Source organism: Pogona vitticeps, chromosome 3 (assembly GCF_051106095.1).
Source record: "Pogona vitticeps strain Pit_001003342236 chromosome 3, PviZW2.1, whole genome shotgun sequence".
NCBI classification, from domain to species: Eukaryota; Metazoa; Chordata; class Lepidosauria; order Squamata; family Agamidae; genus Pogona; species Pogona vitticeps.
Window position 1 is genome coordinate 17425194 of NC_135785.1, and position 15486 is coordinate 17440679.

Sequence of the window (15486 nt, forward strand, 5' to 3'; positions counted from 1 at the left end):
TTCAACACAATCTACACAGCTGACTATCTAATATGATGTTCTGAAGGACACTGCCAAAGACAGTTATAAAAGATATCAGTTCAATGTAACGTGTTGTTGGAAACCAACAGCCACTCTGCATATTGTGCTGAGGGAAAGACCCTTCTAACTACTGAACCATGGCTGGCCATTAGAGACAGGCATGAACCTTGAGTCAAAGATTTCTGCCAGTCTGTACATCAGGCAATAATAAAATCAATAGTAGAGCCCCTTCAATCTAAATAAAATGTATGTTAAGGAATGACTATCAGGAATCAATTCTAAAGGAAATCAATCCTGAGTGCTCACTGGAAGGACATATCCTGAAGCTCTGAGGCTCCAAGACTTTGGTCATCTCATGAGAACAGAAGACTCCCTGGAAAAGACCCCGATGTTGGGAAAGTGTGAAGGCAAGAGGAGAAGGGGACGACCGAGGACGAGATGGTTGGACAGTGTCATCGAAGCTACCAGCATGAATTTGACCGAACTCCGGGAGGTAGTGGAAGACAGGAGGGCCTGGCGTGCTCTGGTCCATGGGGTCATGAAGATTCGGACACGACTTAACAACAACAATCAGGAATGTGCTAGTAAGGATTTCTGGCATTGGCAGTAAATGGACTATATGACCCTCAGAGTCTGCAATTCTATGATTTCATGACATAAGAACTGAATTATTGACCAAGGATGCAGTTCTGCGGATGGCAGATGTGACCACACATTACTTGGGAGGGAAAATGTGATTACGTCACACTCTTGCTTGGCACAGATTTGTGTTTTGATAGTATTTACACCTAAGGAGGAAAGAAAGGAGGAGAGATTTGATGCTTACTTTGAAAATAATTGACTTGTCTGTTCTTGTTAAAGCAAAGAGTTCATATGTTGTAACTTGCTGTTTCTTTTTTAACTGACTCACTGTCTCTATTATAGGCAGTGCAGAAGATACAAACAGCAGTTAGGGAAGGACATTACGAAAGCATTTTCTTCAAGAGCCTGCTCACATATTCCCCTCAATCATACAATTCTTAATACTGATCAACATCCATAATCCAAAGAACTACCCTTATTCAATTTCATCTACATGAATTCAATATGCCTTTGTATATCTTCCTCACACCGATTTTCAAGAAACGCGTGAATTACCTTACATGCTTTACTGCAGACAAGTAACTATACCAAAAGCAGACAACAAAAATCAGGATCAGCATTTATTTCCTGCCCAGGTATGTATAATGCAATGAATCAATACAAACACAACTGATTTGAACCATAAGCAAAGATTCTCAAGGTAATGCACCACACACAGATTGGTAATTCAGTCTTTGCATACTTCAGTCTATATATCATTCAATTTGCAAAATTATTTTTTTCAAGCAGTAGCTCAGCTTCCGTCTTTCTATACTTTCATGAGAATTAAATGAATATACACACCCACAGCGTCACTGTGATTCACTTTTAAAATTGTGATCTTGAGCATGCTTCTCATCCTATGAACAAGATACCTACACATGGATACCAGTCTCCACCCAGGTAGAAATACACAATTCCTGTGACAATCTGCATCCAGATATTTTCTTCCTTACAGTTCATGTCATCATTACTTGCCTCAATATGAAACTGACTAAATTCTCACTCGAAAAGACCACCAGTTAATCTCCAAACTGGAATTCAGCCCCCACTTCTCCCTCTTACCTGATGCCTTCCATTCCTCTTTTTATGGTTAAACCTATACTGCCCATCCCATGTCTCTATGAGTTCCCATGAACAGGCAGTGTCCTGCCATCCAACCCTCCGTCGCAACCCCAAGGAAAAACTCATCATACTGGTATCTCTGTCAGCTGCACCTTCAACCTGTGCTCCCAAGCCCAATAAACCCAACATTTCCCTCATTAGGACTTCACCACACAGTATCCCTCCAGGCTTTCTTGCAATACAAGTAGCCTTTAAAATCATTATTCCATAATACTGGGCGAACAAGACCCTGCATGAGAAATATCTCTACCACCTCAAAGAAAAGCTTCAAGGTCTGAAGACACACAATTCCCACACTCTTTCCTAGACATACAAGGCGAAGAGCGCGCTTGAACCCTACCAAGGATCTCCCTAGTGCAGCATCTTGCTTCCAATGACAGCCAACCCAATGCCTCCCAAACCGGGCACGACAGCCACAGCTTCTCTCCCCAGTGCCTCCCACCGCAATACTGTACTCAAGAGAGAACAATGCCTCTGAGCACGGAGATCCCATTGTAGCCATCAGAGTGGGTAGCTCCTACCAGGAAACTTGACTGAGAGCAGGTTTAATCCTTTTTAAAGCGAGCTCTGGGCTCCCATCTCTTCCTGTGGCAGGGCGTTCCACAAGCTAACAAGCCCTAGTGAATCCAAACCTCATTTATTTTGGGTCTGAGCCGATCCGAGTCCCAGAATCCCACCGCAGAGAAGGCGACACCCTCTCTCGACTTCGCCCGTCTCCCTTCTCCAGCAAGGGTCCATTATTTCTCTCCATCCCCTCAGGATCCCACCCACCCGCTAGCCCACAGCCGCTCCCGTCCTCCTTTCCCGCCAACCGGGCTACTTACCCCTTATAGTAAGCCTTGACGCGGACCTGCTCGGCCGTGTCTCCACCGGGGCCGCCGAGACCCCCAGTGCTGCCTCCTCCTCCTCCGCCGCCGCCGCCCCCGAGGCCCGGGTGAGACATGGTGCTGTTGGCGCCGCTGTTACTGCCGCTCTCGCGCTGAGTCGGCATCGCCCCCTTGCCTTGCCTGGCCCGGCTCCGCCCGCCCGCCCACCTCACCCCACCCACGGGGAGCGAGCGGCACGGACTCGCCCCTTCACGCGCTCTTTCACCCAACGGCCCCCCCCGGCCCCCCCGCCTCACGCGCTAATGGACGCTCGGCTCGGCTCGAGCTACGCCGCTCGGAGGAGCGCCTGGCCCCCTCACCCCTCCCTCTCCCCTGAGCGCGAGAAGACCATCGAGCCTTCCTCGCCCCCGCCCGCCCGCTCGCTCCCACTCACTGAATGGACTGCACTCCGGGAGCGGAAACGGGATGTAGGGAGGAGACACGGAGGGAATATGGAACAAACCACTCTACAGGCTATATAGGGGGACATGCGAGAAAGAACCACTTTGGTACGGGGTGTGGAGAGGTTCCCCGTAGAACTCCGCGGAGCCCAAAGACCAAGAGACATCCATCTCTTATGCCGGAGCGAGATGACGTTATTCCTTTAGCCCAGGCATCAAACTGTTACCTGGTCGCCATTCGATCAGCCACCCCCTTTTCCAGCTCCATTTTGTAGCTGACGGGTGGACTGTACCACAGAGAGATCTGGAGGGACCATACATCCCCCTTGCTTTTGAGGCAGTTTTGCAAACGATTTGAGCAGAAGGCGCTTCGGTCTGGTCGTCTTCCGTTTTCCCGCGTTCCCTTATGTCAAAATAGACGTTAAGCAGAACCTCTGCCTCTGTTTTGGTATTGGCCACGGTGCTGTCCACGGAGCGGAAATACTACAAGTCCCAGAAAGCCGTGCCACGCAGAATTTTTGGGGCGTCTCTTCCACACGGTGCAAGCGGGTTGCAGAAACAGGCGGCTCTCGCAGTCAGCTGAAAATTGCGGTGCTTGGCCGCAGATGGATTTTCTTCAGGAGATACGTAGTCAGTTTAATCGGGAACAGTGATTTTAAAACCTTAAGTGGGAATGGAGCCCATGTGTATAAAGGCGTTGAGACTTGCTCCGGAGTCACTGGACGTCTATTGAACAGGTCGACACTGCACCTGAAAAGAATGAAGCCTTGCTTTATGGGGATGCTCTTGAGTAGGGATGGGCACTGCGGACAGAACTTCTACTGGAAGGAACATGTAGGAGCTCCGCATCATATGAGATAAAGCCCTACCTGAATAATCTCGCTGCATTTCTTCTTGTTCCCACTCACAATCACCAAGGGGAAGCTAGTTACAGTAATCTAATCCTGTGCACACTTTCCTGAGTCAGAGCCGCAGAACACATTTGGATTTACGTCAGAACAAGCCTACAGAGGATTCCTGTAGAAATCGAAGAATGCTTAAGAAACAAACCAGTGTGTTTGCAAATCAGACGACAAAGGAGTCTGCTGTAGTACAAGTGCCTGGCATGGGGAGGCGGAGGTGAGCGGTGACTCCAGATTCAAGCCTCTTATGCCTAATTTTGAGGGCGAGGTTGCTGGAACCAGTTGTATTGGCTCTTGCCTTTCCATTGGACCATTTCAGCAACATGGAGAGGGGGGATTTGCTGCTTGGGTAACAGCCTATCCTCCATACTACTTTACCCAGGCTTCATGCTCTGGAGAGGACACTTCTCGATACAAAGCATGTTACCATAGTCTCTCGAGACTGAAGGATGCCTATGAATGAATGAAGTTTCGTTGTACATAAATAATATCGATAACACAGCTTAAGTGTGTCCGTCCACTGCTTGTGGCTGCGGGAAGCACAGACCCATGTGGTAATTATTGCATAATACAATAGACTTTTATCCCAGCTATAAATGTGTGCAGAATTTTAATAATGAATTTTCACACTTATGAATTGGTTTTAAAGAACAGTTAGATTATATGAGAAGAGGTAAACGGATGAAACCAGACTGCATCCTTTTTCCCAATGTGATCACACAGTGCCCATACAAAGCCGACCAAATACAGTTGGTCTCGAAAACAAGCCATGGCCAATACCCGGTGATTAACTTTTCCATGAAACCCTCGTCCACTTCTATCCACTTCTAACGGCGTATACATTAGAGAGCAAGAGTGAGTGGTACCTGTAGTAGGCCACTAAAAAAAAAATCAGTAAACCATCAACTCCATATAGGTCTCTTCATCAAGCTGGGCACCGCAGAGCTGCGGATGAAAAAAAAAGTACATAAAAAGTTTTTTAAAAATCATGGCCAGATGCGGATGCTAGATTCATTCGTGGAAAATAAGCTTCAGAAAAAGAGCTATAGGCTGAAGCCAGAGGTGTAGGCTCCAGATTTCTGCATCATTCGCACGTTTCTGGTGCCCAGGTTTATGAAGACCTGAACGGGGTCAAAAGCCTAGCTTATATTTGTGCTTTTCTTAGTCGCTTAATATCAACCACTGTTGCCTTCGGAGTGTGCAAGAGAACGACACGGCGTGGTTTTTTTTGTTTTTGTTTTGGCCGAATTTGAGAGTACCACATCTGTCGGCGACTTTTCCAAAGTGAAATTGAGCGTGTGAAGTACCGTAACTCCTTTCGTCTGTCTTGCAGCTCCTGCAGATCAGTTCTTTTCTGGTTTGCTCGCTTTTCATTCGATTTCCTTGAGTACAAGAGGAAAAAGAAAAACATATCCATTCCTTTTCCATACTGTGCCTTGTTGTGTAGACCTGTGTATGTAGCGTCCTCCACCGTCTGCCGCCTTCTCGTTGGACGTCAAGAAGCTTCGATCGTTTCCCTCCACTTTCTTTTTTTGCTACCGCTATTGCTTCCCCTCCTCCTTTCGGCCAGTGCAAAAAGGAGTATACAGTACACGGAGAACGAGAGTCCCTGTTAACGCTCAAAACACGCGTCTCTCTCTCTCTCTAGGATCCCTCTGGGCTCCCAGGGATTCGCTCTTAACGCGTCGAAGGCGAAGCGTCTGCGCGCGCGACCGCCAGGAAGGAGAGCGAACACGAGAAGGCTTGATTCCTACGTGACCTCTCCCGGGGAGGTCGAGCCCGATCTCCCGTCGGCGGTGCGCGTGCGCGTTGCCTCCCTGTGAGGGAGGCGAGAACATGGCGGAAGCGGAGTGAAGGGCTCGTACGCCAAGCGGGCGGGCAGCAGGTGAGCCCCGAGCGCAGCACTTAAAAGAGGGGCGGTGAGGGGGACGGAACCGCCAGCTGGGCAGGAGCAGGATTTCGCCAGGCCGTGAGGCGCCGCTCGTGAACGGCGGTTTACCTCAGGCGGGCGCCGGTCAGAGCCAGCGTCCCCGTTATGGGGGGTGGGAGGGAGGCTGTACCAAAACACAGAGGAGAGAGAGAGGCGGATCGGGACCCCTGCTGGCTTTTTTTTTTTACTCGCTACTGTCTGAGGTGACACGTCGCGCTACTGCTGGGTTAGCTGAGAAGACGCCGCCCCTCACCGACCCCCTGACGGCTGCAGAAGCGGGCCCCCCCCTCGCCCGGGCAGCGGCGCCAACTCGGCCTATCCTTGCTGTTTTGCTGCTTGCCTTGTAGCCACGCTGGGCTCGACTGAGCGTTACTGAGGGAGCGCGAAGGCGCCGCGCCCCCTCCCCCGTGCTTCAGTGCTGTCCTCCCTGCCGCCTGGCCCGCTCGCTGACTGCCCTCCTCTGCCCCAGAGACAGAGAAGGCGCGAGAGCGTGAAGGAGCCCCGTCCGCGACTCTCCTCTTCCCCCTGGTGACAGCCCCCCCCCCCCATATCTCCCCGGTCTTGCAACGGTTTTGTGTTGCTCTCGCACCAGGCTGCGCTTGCGCCCTCGGCCCCTTTGTAGCCAAGCTCCTGGCAAGGAGAAGGGCAGGGGGGGGGTTGTACCTGCGTGTGGGACTAGCCGGCGTTCTTCCTGTGAAGGAGGAGTACCAACCACCTCGGTGGAAAATGACAGGACGGCCGGGATGGTGGATGCTGCCCAGTAAAATGTCAAGCCCCCCCCCCCCGAAATTCAGAATCCGATGTCACAGCAGATCAAGTGGGTACACAGCAAAAAAGTAACATTGGTTTTTGAATGGACGATGTCTTACTGTTTGGGTAGAAGCGTGGTGTCTTGCTAAAAACTCCTCTCAACAAGCGAGAAGGTACAAGATGCACTTAGCTTCTGCCTTTAAGGGACTCCTGAGTTTCTGCTTTGGTGATTCTCACTTTTCCTCCCAACAGCCCCTGAAGGAATCAGCCGCCATTCTCTTAAATTTAACAAACAGTCGTCTCTACTGCTGGATTTTTTTATTATTTCTTTTCTAGCTGAAGCCCATTTTGCAATTCAGATAGTCTGGTTGCCATTTCACCCCTTTTTTTCTAATTCATCATCTGTACAGACCAAACAGTTCTGATTCTTTTCATGTTTCACATCTCTCCTTGTTTTCAATGTGGATATAATTTTTTTAAAGAACTGGATAAAAGTAAATGGCAGTGCAAGAATTGAAAGAACAAGTTGTAAGAAAATAAATTAGACAAAATGTTGTACAACTTTTCACCTGATGCAACTCCCATCAGGCACAGGAAACGTGTCATATGCACTAATTAAAAGCTTCCTATCTCCCTGAGGCTCCCTCAGGCTCCTCCCTAGGAAAGGCTTTGGAAGGCCTTTAAAATTACTATATACAGTATATATAACTTTTATATGTAACATTTAAATAACCAATTTTAATTGCAGCTACTCAGAAGCAAGTCCTACTGAGCTCAAACAGTTTTATCCCAGCTAAGTGAGTGTAGCAGGGGTGAGTGACCTCCAGCCTTCCATAAGTTGTTGGGCTGTACATTCTATCATCCTTGGCCATTGGCTGAGGCTAATAGGATATGGAGACTTGTGAGACAGACAGTTACACCTGTTCTTCAAATACTGAATTCTAAGTGAGATATTTCAACTTACATTCTTGGCCTGGGATTTGAATTTGTATTTTTAAAACAAAGTTCAATGTCATTTTTGCGTAGTTTACCACCTGTTTGTTTTCACATTTTAAACATTAATGTGGTGCATGTGTTTGAGTCATTTCTGTGATGGTTTGTTCTATTTTTTAATGTCAGGTGGAAGACACATTTCACAGCTATGGAGAGTGAACCAAATACAACAACTTCTTCTACATGCACGACAACCATAGCCACCACATCTTCCCCATCACGTACGCAGCCACCTCAAATATCTGTTTATAGTGGCTCAGATCGACATGCTGTGCAGGTATTTGATAACTGATCTACAGCTAATACGTATTCATGTTTGAAAATACATTGTGAAAGTAGAGGAAATTGCATATGTAACACTTTTAAGTTCTTTGGCACTATTTGCTTACTTAGATAGCTATTGATGAAGCTTACAAACGCAGTCTCTTCTTATTCAGAGTTACATAACAGACAACATGAGCAATTATAATAACAACAAAATGCTATAATTTGTGCACCCAAGGCCTAGGCAACAGCACCAATACAGAAGTTGCTTGTAGAATTGCAAAGTTCAATTGTCCCTCTGAATTCAATTCAGATAAACATTCAAGATACCTTCCTCAGCTAGATTAGGTATCTAATAAACAGAAGTATCAGCTCCACATCTAGAACCTTCGAAACTCTAAAATAAAATATCAGTTCAATTGTATTAAATTCATAAATTCACTATGTGGAGTCACTCCTCCAAGACAAGCATATATAAATTATACCTAGACTAAGTTGACAAAGGCCTTAGTGTAAGAGGCAACAGCAGCTCTAGCCTCTTCAGTTCTCCTTCTCTTACTGATCCAAATGTCTTACAGCCCTACTCTTAGTCCTACACCTCTGGGTTTAATGAATATTTCATAGGGGTTACACATATATGTAGTAGGCATCCTTCAGTCTTGAGAGACTATGGTAGCGTGCTCTGAATAGAGGTCTTGGAACAGCGTCTACATCATTGGTCCCCAGCCCCTGGTCACGTGGAGTGGGCCAGACCAGGCTGCCGAGAGAGACCTCCCCCTGCTGCCCCCACATGCACTCATCCCCATGCTGCCCATTTTCACCTGTGTGCACACTCCAGCATGCCCGCATGAGCGCTGCACTGCCCTGCCACTTGTCCATGCGCATGGGCATGTGGGGGCATGCATGAGTATGCACTGCTGTTTGTGCATGCGCATGGGCACGTGCATGCACAAATGACGGTGCTCGCTTGTGCGGGGACCACACATGTCTGTGCATGCACAAATGGCAGCGCATGCACCCGTGCAAAGAGTGCACACATGCGCGCTTGCTTGCGCATGCACATAGTGCAGGGGTGCCCCGCCTTCCCCAGCCGGTCCGCGGACCGGAAAAGGTTGGGGAATGCTGGTCTACATGGCATGTAGCAGTAATTACACTATACTTAGATACTGTATACTATATCAGATATTATATGCTTAGTATTTGAAGGAGGGTAAACTTTTCTGCATGAAAATATTGTCATCCATACTTATATCCATACTTACTGTACATGAGTAAGAGCCTCGTGGCGCAGTGGTTAAAACGCTGTACTGCAGCTAAAACTGTGCTCACGACCTGGGGTTCAAATCCCAGGTAGCCGGCTCAAGGTTGACTCAGCCTTCCATCCTTCCGAGGTCGGTAAAATGAGTACCCAGCTTGCTGGGGAGGCAATGTGTAGCCTGTATAATTAAAATTGTAAACCGCCCGGAGAGTGCTTGTAGCGCTATGGGGCGGTATATAAGTCAAATAAATAAATAAATAAATAAATAAATAAATAAATAAATAAATAAATAAATAAGTATGTCATCCATACTTACTTACTCACTGCAAAGTGATTTAGTTCTGGTTGCATTTCCAATTTTTAAGTCGAGGAAACTGGTGAAAGAAGTGAATACAGTACTTAGCTGCCTGTTTCTGTGTCCCTCTGTCATCTTCCATAGTTCATTTATTGTCTCCCATCTCTTGCTTTTTAAATTCTGTGTTTTGTCTACTCCTATGTCATTTCTTCTCAGCTTTCTAAGGTTTATGGTTTATTGAAGCCAGGATCCAAATGTTGGCACTATTTATCAGCTAGTGAACATAATCTGCCATCCTCCACAGACTTTTCTGTTTCTTCCTAAGTTAGCTACAATTCTCATAGCTTGAGGAAAAAATTATATTCTCATCATTAATACAGTGTGCTGTCAACATGTACAGGTGACAAGAAGCTGTGGTAAACTTTGAAGTCCAGAGGACATACAGATATGATAAGTACAACAAGGGCACCACTGCTTTTCAGTTTGTGTTCTGAGAAGGTTTTTTAAGAGAAATGCATGCTGATTCAAGTGACAGTAACATTGTCAGTGGAGAGATTATGAACATCAGCCGATAAGACAAACAATAATAATAATCTTAGAGCCAGAAGAAACCCTATGGATCATCGAGCGCAGCATTTGTCAAGGAGACACAGTGGGGAATCAAACTCCCAACCTCTGGCTCCACAGCCAGATACCTAAACCACTGAGCTGGGTAGCAACCTACATGGCATGTAGAAGTTACTTGATAAAGTAAGTGAAGTAAATGCTGAACACAGTCTGAAAATGAATGTTAACAAAATCAAGTTTATGGTAGTGGTTAAAACAGAAGCAGCCCAAGAAAGATGCAAAGTGGAAGTGTAGAACATGTTGGCAAATATTAATATTTTTGGAATTTGGTGGAATGAAGCATACTACTAATGTAAATAGAAGTTTAGTAGAAGTGGCCCAGAGCACCTTTCTTACGAAGGAGAGTGCAGTGCACAGCAGAACCTTAACATTGGCTTTAATAATGTGCATTGTATGGTGCTATGTATTTTTGGTTCTACTGTATAACATGGGATTGCGGATTGTAAAAAGAGAAGTATTTGAAATGCAGGTTTATGACAGGATGTCAAGAATTTCCCCAATTGATATGGCAACTAACCAGGAGATATTAAGGCAAAGAGATAAAGACAATGTATAGAATCTTTTTGCTTTGGCTTTTTTTCACAGCTTGCACTGTGGCCCTGTAGGAGCAGTTGGGCTTTTACAGAGTTTGCACAAGGCAGTGTTCATTTCAGTGCTCTGCTGCATTAAATGGGATAATCTACTTGTGCTTTGACAATCTGGAGATGATGCATGAACTCAGCAGATGAGGAGTTGTGCACTTCTGGTGTTGGTAGCAATATGTGCTGCTGCAGTTCAGTATTTGTGCAGATGTATGCATTCAGGTAAATGTCTCTCTTTTAAGCAGATTAACTGCAGAAACAGACATAGATCAGTACAGTTGCCTGCATTTTATAGCTCTCATTGAAGGTGTGGCTATGGCAGTGCTATGATAGATGCCTGCACTTCAAAATTTACCAACGCACCACTATTTTGCTTCCTTCTGGATCCTCCTTTTACTATACAGTATTTATCTAGACATTCATTCCACACAACCAATTATTCTTTTTTGATTCTACCTCTGCTGCTTGTACTTTGTTTCCTATCAAATGTTTGGGGTCATGTGGACTGTTGGCACAGTTAGAACTGTGGCACAGTTGGAACTGCATGAAAACTATGCAATGCAGTTTTGGTAAAGGAAGCAATATATATGGACTTTTAAGAGCTAGACTAATTTTGTGTATCGTAAGCATTTTGAAGAGAGCCTGGTACTATTTTCCAGACCATTTTGTGTTATCATGACTACATCTTTATATATGCATTTCCTCATTAAATTCCCACATTAGATAAGTCATTCATGGAGGTGGCAACAGACAAAAGATTTTCTATAAGGTACTAATTATTGTGGCCAGAGCAACTAGATTGGTAACAGCAATTTAGCTGGGGCTGTGGGTTGTAGCTCCTTGAAAATGCAGGCTATGACAGTCCCTGAATGGCTGGTGGGTAGCATTCCCAAAGCTTCTATTTTTGCCACTATCATGGTCTTTCCCACAGGTTATTCAGCAGGCGTTGCACCGGCCCCCGAGCTCAGCAGCTCAGTACCTTCAGCAAATGTATGCAGCACAACAGCAGCATCTAATGTTACAAACAGCTGCTTTGCAACAGCAGCATTTGAGTAGCGCCCAGTTCCAGAGTCTGGCCAGTGTTCCACAGGTGAGTCTGGGATTAGAAACTAGTCATCTCTAAATTAACCTGAAATTCCACCAAGCATAATAGTACAGTGGTTTTTTGGGGCTTAATGTAGTTTCCAACTTTTTTTGCCTAATGTACTACCCAGTATGTTGTTGTGTGAAAGGATATGTATACTTTTAAAAGACTTGTCAATGAAGTAATGTAATAGTTTCTTGACGTAAAGCATAATAAATAATTTTCAGTTAGGAAGTACAAGACAGTCAGTTAATCTTTCCTTTGGACTTAATCAGATTAATACCTTGAAATCATCAACAATGGGCAAAAGCCTCTTCCATAAAGTTATATCACACAAGCTGGATACTGTCTTCATCTGGTGCCAGTAATATTTAATTTCAATGCATCAAAAGCTTCCTATGCCCACTGTTTCACATTTGGAGGTTTCCCGGGGCTCCCTTTTGAGAGGAAGCCTTTGGAAGCCTTGGCACTTGGAGAGGATAGCATTTAATAGTAAATATCAAAATCAAAACTATAGAAGTAGGAAAGCAGATAAACCCATAGTTAGAGGTCAAATTGCATTTTTTTACACAGATGAAAATATTTACTCCACTTCTTTACATCATTCAATGCAATTTGTAAAAATGAAAATATTAGAACAGTGATATCAAACTAAATGTAATAAAGACATGTGATACATACAGTTTGTAAACATGATCTATATGATAAGTTCACTGCTCATTAGAATAAGAACTGGATTACTGTTGGTAGTTTTATATATTAGTTTATGGGTAATATATATGATTGCAGAAATGTTATTGTTTTAAAAACCAGGGTCAATTTTTTTTCTGTTGTCCAGACCCATACGTGGAAATAAAATGAGAGGGAGGAGTACTAGAATATTGTTGGGGAACAGAGAAATACATGTATTTGTTTGTCATATTCAAAGAGATAATCAAAAGTTGGAAGATAATCAGTAACATAGTCAATGTCTCCCAAATGACTTGACTTATATAGATGGGCCAAGACCATAAAAAAGAGTAGTAAAAGTGGCATCTGTTATGGGAGGATCTAATTTTATAGAGGAAATGCCATGATCTGTGTTTGATGGAAGCTCTAAATCAATAATGTTCTGGGAAATTCACTACATGTGTAAGTAGGTAATTTAATCAGGATAGCAGCCTCTTTATCAAAAGGGTAACAAAACCCATAAATAGGAATGAGGTGGTCAGCCAACATGGCTGTAGGCCCTGCTGGCTGAGGGATTCTGGGAACTGCAACTTCTCCAAGCATTATGTAGTAGTTTGAAGGCCAAAAACATAGCCATTAGGAGTTTTATGTGGCCATTGGGTTACCTGACAAAACTGACACAAACATTGATTTATTACAGCATTAGTCATACCCTTTTAAAAAAATGCAGTGTAAATGAGATGTTAATAAGTGCGCTTGGTATTTAGGCAAACCTCTCAGGTGGGAGGCAATGTCCGTCCCCCAGTGGCAATGGCAGTCAGCAGTCAAGCATGTCAGAAACCTCGGTAAGTATGTAAACAAAAGTACTTTCTCCTAATCCACCCTTTACCAGTGCTAGCTTTCTCTGAAAGCAAGGAATGCATTGATCACATTTTAATGCAAAGAACTGGAGGAGCAGAAACGATTTTTTAACCCCCAGTATCATTCATAATGCATCTATATTTCCCACAGTAATTAATCTCCTTCTGACTCTAAATGTTTTGTAATGGCTGAAATCCTGTAGCATGACATTATGCTGCACAACAATAATGACATCAGCAGCTACAGCCAAGTTGTTGTCATTTGGGGCAATAAAATCTTCCTAGAATTCCAGCCCAGATTTTGGGAGACACTTAAGGATCCCCTTACTCTGGACAGCCTTTGAGAGCCCACAGCACAGGACAGAGAACAATTTAAAACTGAAAAATTGCTGCTACTGGTCCCAATAGAGAAGTGACACCAGCAGTTATCTGGCTTTACATTGTTCCACCTCCTGTTCCACAGCTCCCAAAGGCCACCCCAGAATTAAGAGATCCCTAGCAATCCCTGAAACCTGGGGCTACAGGTTTAGGAGGTTTTTTCTCCCTGCAGCATGGCTGATGGCATCATCCTCGTTACACAGTACAGCTCTGCCAACAGAATTCCAGGCACTGATTGCAATTTAATGAAAATATAATTATGTTTCCAAGACTGCAAATATTTTGTAAAGTTGCTAAACATTCTACAGCTGTCTAAATGTGAAGACTTCAAAATTAAAATGAAGCACCTACTTCATTTTACATATTATACGTCTAAGTACATTAGAAGTACTTGCAAACATCTGCTGTATCACATTTGATTATTTGACTTGTATTGTTAAGCTTAAAACATTTCATAATATATGTCAGAGGTGTTTAAAAATGCAAGTGTATGTCTAGCAATCTTCTTCAAGGCAGGCTTTAAAAATATTTGAGAAAATGTGGATTTGGAAGATATGTCTCTAAGAAGCTGGCATAAACAGATGCTATGCTATGGAGTGCAACTGCCAGTCAGTCAGATTAGAAGGGAATCCTATTCCAAGCCGGTCCTGCTGTTTTCAGTAGGACTCACAAGTGTTTAGAATTGTGTAGCCTTCTGCTTGTTCTAAAATTGTGGGGTGAAGTTAGTTAATACAAGAAATTCTTTTGCTTCCTTAGATTAATCTCTCTGCTTCTCCTACACCTGCGCAGCTAATAAGCCGTTCGCAGACCTCCAACACTAGTAGCAGCAGTCTCACCCAGCAGACCATGTTGTTAGGCAGCACTTCTCCAACTCTGACTGCAAGCCAGGCTCAGATGTATCTCCGAGCTCAAATGGTAAGTCTTGCAAGATTATCTTAGGTTTTAATGTTTTAAATAGGATTCATTCCCGGTCATTTTTGTAGTTCACAGTTGTTTCGTGTGATATTTAGCTATTTGGAGCCATTTCTATCCTCTAACTTTATTTAGGTCTGCAAGGGACCTTTTTTTAAAAAAAAACTTAAGGATTGGCCATTTGATGCAAAAATAAAGTTTTCTAAAATTAATTTTGTAGTTGGAGGCTGCGCTTTGCCTACCTTGGGTAGAGTGGGTGAGATTAAAGTACATGGGTTATATTTAGTGGTGGTTTTATGTTGGCAGTAATTGCTTGCACAGTTTAGGACATCTGATTTTGAATGGGAGAAAAGGTTTCAATGTACTGTGGGTATTCATGAAGTATTGAGTGTCCTGAAGCAGCTGGGCAGAAGTGCTTTCTGGTAAGGCAAACTGGATACAATCCCAATCAGGCATTTTGGAAGGTTGTACAATCAAGCCATTCAGAAGATTCTGCAACTGTTTGTCACTTAGCCATGGAATATGCATAAGGTACAGTTACAGTATATCAATGTATTTGCGAAGGCCGGGATCTAATGGATCTAATCCAACGAACACCAACAGAGCATGGACAAAGTTCCTACTCCAGTCCTCTGAAGATGCCGGCCACAGAGACTGGTGAAACATCAGGAAGAACAACCTTCAGAACACGGCCAAAGAGCCCAAAAAACCCACAACAACCATTACAGTTATATCAGTTACCATATTTTAGTACCACAAAGAATTGTTTTTTATAAAATTTTATTATTGAGACAGAGAAGGTCTCTGGACTTGATGTTTTTTTTAAATAACAGTTGGCCTGCAACTTCATTATGATTTACATACCTGTGTACATGCATATGGAATGCAAGATCTTCATACGTATATACTATTGTGAGAAATTAACATTTCAGTACTGAAATTGATGCAG

At 44.2% G+C, this 15486-nt stretch overlaps 2 protein-coding genes across 10 annotated transcripts in view; one reads left to right on the plus strand and one right to left on the minus strand.

The window, feature by feature from the left end:
- PRKCI (protein kinase C iota) overlaps positions 1–2868 on the minus strand; it is a 56696-nt gene extending 53828 nt beyond the window's left edge. Inside the window, exon 1 of the mRNA XM_020793818.3 lies at positions 2592–2868. Within this exon, the coding sequence (XP_020649477.3) occupies positions 2592–2758 (167 nt within the window). The 5' untranslated portion in view covers positions 2759–2868. The remainder of the gene's footprint in view (positions 1–2591) is intronic.
- A 2863-nt stretch (positions 2869–5731) lies between these two features.
- PHC3 (polyhomeotic homolog 3) overlaps positions 5732–15486 on the plus strand; it is a 59235-nt gene continuing 49480 nt past the window's right edge. For 2 of the 9 annotated variants that reach the window (XR_013543203.1, XM_020793795.3), the window contains exons 1-5: positions 6649–6683; positions 7736–7886; positions 11566–11724; positions 13155–13232; positions 14382–14540. Coding sequence is in view for 8 of the 9 variants with exons in the window: in XM_020793795.3 (XP_020649454.2) it covers positions 6667–6683; positions 7736–7886; positions 11566–11724; positions 13155–13232; positions 14382–14540 (564 nt within the window). In the remaining variant the exon portion in view is untranslated. Of the gene's footprint in view, positions 5822–6646; positions 6684–7735; positions 7887–11565; positions 11725–13154; positions 13233–14381; positions 14541–15486 lie in introns of those variants that run through there. The other 7 variants (XM_020793797.3, XM_078389662.1, XM_020793796.3 and 4 more) reach the window with 7 other exon arrangements.